Here is a 10,000-nt window from a genome sequence, read left to right as displayed (position 1 = left end):
ATCAGGATAGCGCACGCGCGCGCACACACACACACACACACACGCACGCACACGCACACGCACACGCACACGCACACGCACACGCACACGCACACGCACACGCACACGCACACGCACACACACACACACACACACACACCAGGGCTTAACACTAACACGCGCCAGCTAGCCAAATGCGGGTGAATTTCGGCTTTGGCTAGTAGATACCGAAGGTTCAATAGCCATTCTGGCGGGTCCGTTACTATTCTGAATGATTAGGCACCGCATTTAGTTTTTTCCTCGGACGATGCGTTTTCGCGAGCCTACAATACCCATGAAGCACCTGTGTCACGTGTCACCTGTGTCTCACGGACGCCAGGAATCTGATAGAGCTAGTCTTGCGAAGAGGAGTGGCAGCGCGCTACCGGCACATCAGCGTGCGTTTGGAAATGTCACTGAACCTTCACGTGAAAATAAAGTAGCGAAGTTCATCTCAACTGACCTGTTTTGCGATCAGTCATTAGTACAATAGCCTACTTAGTAGTAGGCCTAGTGGACATTAAAATGACCAAGGCGAGAGGAAAACACGTCAGTCTGTCTTGTGAAAGTCTCGAGACTTATTAGCGCAGTGATGAGACAAGGACACATGCGGCATTAATAATGTTCGGTTTAAATTATTTTTTGATTTGCCTGTATGTCTTCATACCTTAATATTCCACCATGTTTCTTGTGCTGTTGTTCCCGACTGCCAAACCGGGTTTAAACAACGTGTGGTAGTCTTCCAGACTGCACATAAGCATGTCCCTCCCTTCGTAGGTGCCCGTCTTGCCTTGCGTTCGCTTTTATTTTAGGCAACTCACTATTAAACGGAATGAAAGGAAGTCGTAGCCCGTAGGCTAGTTATCGCATCTGTGTGTGCTTTCTAGTGGATACTTTTATAAGAAAATATTCCAGAAGAGGTGTTATTCCACATCCATGACCGAGGACAGGCGAACTTGGCAATGACTTTGCGCTATCTACTTTTTTTTTTTTTTTTTTCCCATTATATTTTTTATTCAAGAAAGCAGAAGTAATATGCATGTTGTTACAATATCTTGAATTGGATACTTTTCTTTTCTTTTTAACAAACAAACCCCACCCACCCACAACACCCATATACTGCTGTAAAAGACAAAAGAAACACATAAGTACAAAAAACAAAGTTTCCTGTACAATAAATTATATAAATAACTCAAGAGAAATAATAATAATAATAATAACAATAATAATTATGCTAGTTATAGTGACAAAGCCCAAAAGGAAAAACTTAACAATAGCAATAATAATACTGAAAACTGAAAATAAATAGTGAAATAAAAATGAAATAAAATAATAATAAAAAAAAAAACATTAGCAATAATAATAATGACAGACAATTGGGGTATTACATGCTCATATACATGTCAATAATTAAGCAAGATCAATAGTAAATCTCAGGGCTCCATAGGCTTATGGAAGGGTCTTGATATTTTTAAAGTACTCAATCAGAGGGTCCCACATCTTGTGAAATTGTCTTGTCGAACCTCTAGTAAAGTATTTAATTTTTTCTAATTTCAAGAAAAACATTAATTCAGTGAGCCAGACAGACGCTTTGGGTGATTCAGGGGATTTCCAATGTAAAACTATATTTCTACGGGCTATCAAAGATGCAAAAGCAAAAGCATTCATCTTGTCAATGGATAGCGTATGCTCGTCAACCAATACTCCAAAGATGGCCATATCTGCAGATGGTTTTACTTTGGTGTGAAATGCATCATTTAGTATTTTACAGATAGATGACCAAAATTCAGTTAACTTGGGGCAATCCCAAAACATATGGGTCATATTTGCTGGAGCTGAATTACAGCGCTCACATCTGTCATCAACGTTGTCATACATTTTTGAGAGTTTAGATTTAGTGTAATAAATTCTATGAAAGACTTTGAACTGTATCAGGCTAAGCCGGGCACAGGATGAAGTTCCATTAATTCTTTCCTGAGCACGTTCCCAGAAGTATCCAGGAATTTCAAAGCCAAGTTCTTCAGACCAAGCAGTTCTTAGCCTATCTAATGATGTCTCCTGAAGAGAAGTTATTATATTGGAAATATTTGCAATATGTCTCCCCAAATGCATGGGATGACGCAAAATTTTCTCAAGTCCTGAATCTGCTGGGAAATCAGGGAATGTTGGACTCTGGCTTTGAATAAAATGGCGGACCTGGAAATACCTGAATAAATCAGATTTCTGTAGATTGAATTTGGCAGAGAGGTCATTGAAATTGGCAAAAATTCCATCTATATAGAAGCGGTGACATGCGCTCAAGCCATTCCTTCTCCATACAGTGAAGGTATGGTCTATTCTGGCGGCAGGGAAAAGGTGGTTGTTACAAATAGGGCTGTATGTAGAAAATTCTTTCAGTTTGAAGTGTTGTCTGAATTGCGTCCATATCCTAAGGGTAGCAGATACCACAGGGCTAGAAGTGAATTTGGAGGGTGACAGTGGTAATCCAACAGTGACCAAAGCAGGAAGTGAGGTAGAGGTGCATGAGTTTGCCTCAATCTTACACCAATCCGGCTGTGGATTCTGGTACCAATATATGACTTTTTGAATATTAGATGCCCAGTAGTAGTTTCTCATATTAGGTAGTGCCATGCCACCCTTATCCCTTGGCCTCTCTAAAAACTCTCTGCGTATTCTAGCATTTTTATTTGCCCAAAGAAAAGAGGAAATTAATTTATTTAAAGATTGGAAAAAAGATTTAGACAAAAATACTGGAAGACATTGAAACAGATATAAAAAACGGGGTAAAACATTCATTTTAATACAACTAACTCTACCTGGAAGAGATAAATATAGGCCAGACCATCTCTTAAAATCCGCTTCTAATTTGAGCAAGAGGGGTTTGAAGTTATTTTCATAGAGATCAGAGAAGGCACGGGTGATATGTATGCCTAGATATTTAAATCCAGACTTTGATACATGGAAGGGGAACACGTTGTCAGTTAACTGAAGGGCCAAATTGTTAATGGGAAAGCATTCGCTCTTAGAGAAGTTTAATTTGTAACCAGAGAAAAGTCCAAAGTCATTAAGGATATTGACAATCTTAGGAATGCATGATACTGGATCAGAAATATACAAAAGTAAGTCGTCAGCATATAAAGAGATTTTATGTTCAGTTCCAAACCTGCGTATGCCAGAAATGTAGGGGGTTGTCCTAAATTGTATTGATAAAGGCTCTATAGCTATTGCAAATAGAAGTGGGCTCAGGGGGCAGCCTTGGCGGGTACCCCTTGAGAGAGAAAATAGTTTGGAAGATATTTTGTTAGTAGTTACTGATGCCTTAGGAGATGTGTATAATAAGCGTATCCAGGATATGAAGTTTGAGCCAAAGCCAAATTTCTCTAATACAGTGAATAAATAAGTGAATTCCACTCTATCAAATGCTTTTTCAGAGTCCATGGAGACAACAACTTCAGGAGTCTCTCTGGATGCAGGGGAGTGAATAACATTTAGAAGTGTACGGATATTTGTAAAGGACTGGCGACCCTTTATGAAACCAGTTTGTTCTGTTGAGATGATAGTGGTGGTAACATTCTCTAGTCTTGAAGCTATCAGCTTAGCTAAGATTTTAACATCAACGTTAAGCAAAGATATAGGTCGATATGACCCACAATCATTTGGGTCCTTGCCTGGCTTCAAAAGAAGTGAAATGGAAGCCTCTGTTAAAGTTTGTGGTAAATGTTTCTGATCGAAAGAGTGATTAAACATTTCAAGTAGCAAGGGAGCGAGTTGAGAAGAGAACTTTTTATAAAACTCGACAGTATAGCCGTCTGGCCCAGGTGATTTGCCACTTTGCATTTTGCGAATGGAGTCAACTACTTCCTGTAACTTAACGGTTTCTTCAAGGCTATCTTTGGCTTCTGTATCTACTTGTGGGAAATTAATGTTGTCTAAGAAAGTCATCATGCTTGCTTTATCATGTGGGGCAGAAGATGTGTATAGATTGAAATAGAAATCTCTAAAAGTGTCATTTATCTCTATTGGGTCTATGGTCAAGAATTGTGATGTAGTACGTATCTGAGGTATTAAACGAGATGCAGATTGGCATTTAAGTTGGTAAGCCAGAAGACGACCTGCTTTATCTCCATGTTCATAATAGTGTCCCTTTAACCAAAGTTGGTGTTTTTCTGTTCTTTCTGTTGACAATAAATCATATTGGGCTATCAATGCAACTCTTTCTTTATATAGCTCAGGAGTTGGAGTGATGGAATATTGTTGGTCAATGTGTCTTATCGATTTCAGTAGTTCTTCTTCTTTTTGTTTTCTCTCTTTGCTGCATGAAATAGAATAAGAAATAATCTTCCCTCTTATAACAGCTTTAAGCGTTTCCCATAACATAGATGGGGATATGGAGTCAGATCTGTTAAAGTATATGAACTCATCTATTGCTTTGCCAATGAGTTCACAGAAGCGACTGTCTGATAGTAGGGACCTGTCTAATCTCCAGACTCTTGGTTGTGTGACATTTTGTGAGAAGGAGATATCCATGGACACTGGTGCATGATCAGATTCGACAATTGCAGTATATTCAATTTTCTTTGTGAAAGGGAGAAGTGTCTTATCAATGAGGAAAAAATCGATACGACTATATGTGTGATGGACATGTGAGAAGTAGGAAAATTCCTTTTTGTTAGGGTTAAAGAACCTCCAAGGGTCAACACAGCCCGCTCTGTCAGTAAACTCACCAAGAGCTAAAGACATTTTAGAGCGTGTCAAAGTCCTAGGGCTGGAGCGGTCCAAGGCTGGGTCCATAACTGTGTTGAAGTCGCCAGAAATTAAAAGCTTATGTCTGTTTAAGTTTGGGAAAAGAGAGGTAAGTTTATGTATAAAGCTAACATCATCCCAGTTCGGGGCATAGACACTTGCTAGTATTACTGGAGTGCTAAATAGCAACCCAGATACGATCACAAATCGCCCTTGGGGGTCTGAGATGGTTTGAGATGGTGTAAACAATATTTTTTTATGAATCAAGATGGCTGCCCCCCGTGATTTATTATTGAAGTTTGAATGGAAACTCTGGCCTATCCAATTCTTCTTAAGCCTGATATGGTCTGCCATTTTCAAATGTGTTTCTTGTAAAAATATTATTTCTGCATTTAGCCTCTTTAAATGAGAAAAAATCTTTCCCCTTTTATTAGGCCCATTCATTCCTTTCACGTCCCAGGTAATGAAACGTGTTGGCATTACACCTATATCCGCCCTGACATTATTTATGTTATGTGACATGCTTAAAAAATGAAAAGTGGGATGTGCTCCCCAAAGCGCCTGTCAATATCAAACAAAAACGTAGTAAATAAAATAAAAAAGCAGTATAAAATCCCTGTTCAATAGGAGAAAACCATGATGCTTCCCCAGGAATAACCCCCCCCATAACCCCAAACATAACAAATCCTATGCCCGCCCTTGGAACATAGGCAGACTGCAGGCTCTCTTCTGACTCCTGAACCTTCCGGTACACCCTCTTCTTCTAAACTAAACTGTGAAGAGCCAGTGACCATTTAGCAGTGATAACTGGTAGTAAATTAAAACCATATTCAATTAACCATTCAATTGAAAAAGCACACAGATAAATATGCTGCCGACGATACCGTCACGTTCACTGTTAAAGTAGGAAAAAATAGGCCATGATCGTCGGTAGCCTAAACATTGGCAAAGCAACCTCCAACATGTAAGCTATCAGTTGACCATTATCTCAAAGAAACCCAACAAAAATGAAGTGAAAGAACTGAAAAGAAAACAGGTAGCCTAAAGGCACTTACCAGGGAAAAGTGAAAGAAAGAAAGAAGAAAACAAAACAATAAAAGGTCCGTTAGTTACCCATAGTCTTCAGCGTGGCCAAGTAGTTTGACCAAAACACGATGGTTACAGTTCCAGTTCAATGATATTTCAAAACGTCCTCCAAGCTGAAAAGCGTCTCCCTCTATTAAGCGCGTGAACTGTCCATATCACATCAGTCTTCCTCACCAACCACCTGTCGATCGTAATAGGCCCGTGCCTCCTTCGGTGTTTTGAAATTGAACGTATTTCCCTCGTGGAAGACTCGTAGTACAGCTGGATAACGCAGGCGGAATTTGATACCCTTATTGTAGAATGCTTGTTTAACGCCTTTGAAGTCTGCGCGTTTTCGTGACAGAGCAGCACTGTAGTCTTGGTACATTCTTAGTGTAACGCCCTGATAGGTGATAGTGTTCTGACTTGCCCATTGAAGTAATCGCTCCTTCTCCTGGTGGCTTTGGAAACATACCAGAAAGGGTCGCGGCGGGGGGTGGTCCTCGTTGTCGGATATCTTGCCCACTCTGTGCGCGCGCTCCAGCACTGGAGGCGAGTCGAACAGGGCATGGTCGCCGTCGCCGGTAATCTCCATGAACAAGTTCGCCATAAAGTTAACTGTATTCCCCACACCCTCGCTGCCCTCTGGAACATTTAAAATCCTCAAGTTATTGCGGCGTGATCTGTTTTCTAAATCTTCGATTCGGTCCAACAGTGCCGCATTTTGGGCTGCCAAAGCTTCCACAGCTGATTCGGCGGCACAGATCTTGTCAAAATTATCACCTGCAAGTGATTCTGCCGCCGTCAGTCGTTGTTGCACAGAGTTCACACTCTCTGTCAAAGCATTCACTGTAGTCTGTAACGGCACCAGTGATTCTTGAATGAGGGTAGAAATATCTTCTTTTAAACTTTCTCGCTGCTTGGCCAGCTCTTGTACTAGCTGAGTCATGGTTATTCCGTCGCTGTTGGGAGGGCTAGCTTCTGATGCCATGGTGGATAGCTTACTAGCCAAGGTGTTTCGCGTGGTCATCAAAGAAGGTTTTTTTTGTTTGGAGGTAGCCATTCGCTGTTCAAGGTAGCATAACACTGTAATGTGCGTTAATTACACCACTCCTACGGTAAAGGTATTACATTTGGTCACATAAGTTGCAAATTCGGTCGGAGCTCTTCACACACGCAGCCTACTCCTTCATGCCCAAACCGGAAGTCTGCGCTATCTACTTTGCGCATCAATTTAGACGGCGACCTCCACAGATAGGCCTATATGATATAAATAAAATGCCATCCAGATCACAGACGAAAATATTTTGCTCTCGTGTAGCTTACATTTGTGCCCTTCCACAACACTGTGCTTGGTGTTTCTGCATGGTCAATAAAGCCTATGCCATTCCTCAGATCAGTAAATCTGTTCTTTCCATAGCATGCATGCATGGACCAGTTAATAGGCCTAACAATTCTAATTATTAGGCCCTATAGCATATTATATTAACGGTAACACTTTATTTTAGGGACACATCTATTAGCACTAATACATACAATATTAATGCCTGTGTAAGTAACTTGTAAGGCATGTACTAAGCAAAATAAGACAGTTGTTAAGCATGTATTCACAAATGTCTTGTTCATGCCCAATTAGGGATTTATTACTAATATAACCTTAGTAAGGACCAGTAAGCCTATATTTCTATTTATTAGTAAGTAGTAAGTGGCAGAATACAATGTGTATAAGCTCCCGACACACTGTGTGAACAAACCCTGAACAGTGTGAAAACAGATGCAGAATAAGGGTCCCTATTCTAAAGTGATGCATTGGTCAGCCCAGATGGCTCAGGGCCTCTGCACTACCAAAGTCCTAGGGCCTCCACACCACCCAGGCCTGCACTACCTAGCCCCCCCGATCTACAAAGTGTAAGGGTATATCAAATAACTAATATTTACCCAGCTGAGTCATCTAGTTTTCTCTTGTTCATATCAATGAGAGGGAGGTAACAAGAGCCTATATATAGCAAGGATTGAACGTACACTTGTCAATGGCGGTGGGTTGGTGAGATGTATTTTTTTTCATGTACCACTGAGTTTTAATTGTAAAACCCAAAATAAATGCAGAACATTAGAATAATAGTTTTGAAGCAAAACTAAACTACTCTTTTGTGATAATTAAGTGAATGTTTGAGAACATTAGCTTCAAGAAGTGCAGTGCATGATGGGTACGCAATCTAGGCCAACAGACAACCTACCCAGCTCTGAGCCTACGTCCTTAGCTCCTCCCCTCACTTGTGAAATTTAGTTGCTATCCAAACAATTTGCCATGTACGTAACAACAGAAATATTATCATTGCTGCATTGGCCATGCATTGCATTTCTGACTAAGGGCGTAGCCTACCCATCATGCACTGCACTTCTTGTAGCTAAGTTTTCTCAAACATTAACTTATTTATCAGAAAGGAATAGCTTAGTTTCGCTTCCAAACTATTACTCATCGTTATATTCTGCATTTATTGTAGGGTTTTTACAATTAAAACTAATTGGTGTATGAAAAAATGACATCTCACCACCCACCGTCATTGATAACTTTACGTCCAATCCTTGCTATATAATGCTTCCAATTACTCAATGACATAATGAGTAGAATAAATGAGATCTTCATACCTACTGAGACTAATGTAGACTCTGAAATGTTCTTACACTTTGCTTCCCGGGGGGGGGAGACGTAGAGTGGGGGCCCTAGGTAGTGCGGGGGCCCTAAGCCATCTGGGCTGAGCAATGCATCACTTTAGAATAGGGACCCTTATTCCACATCTGTTTTCACACTGTTCAGGGTTTGTTCACACAGTGTACCAGGAGCTTATACACATTGTATTCTGGCCCTTACTGCTTACACATAAATAGAAATCTAGGTCTACTAGGTCCTTACTAAGGTTATATTGGTAATAAATCCCTTATTGTGCATGAACAAGACATTTGTGAATACATGCTTAACAACTGTCTTATTTTGCTTAGTACATGCCTTACAAGTTACTTACACATGCATTAATATTTTATGTATTAGTGCTAATAGATGTGTCCCTAAAATAAAGTGTTACCATATTATATTATATTATATTATATTATATTATATTATATTATATTATATTATATTATATTATATTATATTATATTATATTATGTTAGCCTACATTACATTATTACAGCCTATATTATGTAATTCATTAAAGCTGCTATGATGGTTAAGAAAATTATGGCTAGTGATAAGGCCCAATGGCTAGTGAGTCAGGAAAACCACTAGCCAAAATTGCTGGTAAGCGAAAAAGTTAGTGTCAAGCACTGACACACACACACACACACACACACACGCACACGCACACACACACACACACACACACACACACACACCATCAGGATAGCACACACACACACACACACACACACACACACACACACACACACACACACACACACACACACACACACACACACACACACACACACACACACACACACACACCATCAGGATAGCACACACACACACACACAATCAGGATAGGGCACAATACTGTATTACCTCAATACTGTATCCCTGCACACAACATAAGGCCAGCACGCGCGCACGCGCGCACGCGCGCACGCACGCACGCACGCGCCATCAGTATAGCACACAACCGGGTGAATGCTCTGTGGGTGTGGGTGAGGGTGTGGTGTAAGGGCAGTTGATTGCAATTCACTGAGCCTCATTTAGAACGAGCAAAGGCACCTGGCGTGTATGTGTGTGTGCTGTTGTTGTTGCTGGTGTGTGTGTGTGTATTAATGTACTCACATTAAGTCGTTCCAGTGCTCTAGCTGCCATAGTGGGTGTCTTGTAGTTGACGAAGGCACAGAAGCGCTCATGGAGCACACGGACACTATCTATCTCCCCACACCTGCACACACACACACACAGGTCAAGTTTACATGAAGATAGATATTTCACTCTTAAAGAGATCCATTAGATATATCTCATGCTAACCAATCCCTCCAGAATATTGTCTTTTTGGTGAGTTTTAGGCTTTTCCAATAATTTGCAATGACATTTTTTATTTTATTTTAATTTCTCCTCACATTCAGGCTATTGTCTCTTTTCCTAGTGAGCCCTTGTTGCAGCTTTTAATTCCAGTTTGTCAGTTGTGATTACATTGCG

The 10,000-nt window shown here is 40.5% G+C and overlaps 1 protein-coding gene across 2 annotated transcripts in view; it reads right to left on the bottom strand.

Annotated features, from left to right (window-relative positions):
• The window catches only part of zgc:123010 (uncharacterized protein LOC641500 homolog), a 31,462-nt gene that overhangs the window by 2,558 nt on the left and 18,904 nt on the right, over positions 1-10,000 (bottom strand). For both annotated transcript variants that reach the window (XM_063192129.1, XM_063192130.1), the window contains exon 14: positions 9,641-9,743. In XM_063192129.1, coding sequence (XP_063048199.1) covers positions 9,641-9,743 — 103 coding nt within the window. The remainder of the gene's footprint in view (positions 1-9,640; positions 9,744-10,000) is intronic.

Source organism: Engraulis encrasicolus, chromosome 24 (assembly GCF_034702125.1).
Source record: "Engraulis encrasicolus isolate BLACKSEA-1 chromosome 24, IST_EnEncr_1.0, whole genome shotgun sequence".
NCBI classification, from domain to species: domain Eukaryota; kingdom Metazoa; phylum Chordata; class Actinopteri; order Clupeiformes; family Engraulidae; genus Engraulis; species Engraulis encrasicolus.
The sequence above is the reverse complement of the archived record's forward strand: the minus strand, read 5'-3'. Positions and strand labels throughout refer to the sequence as shown.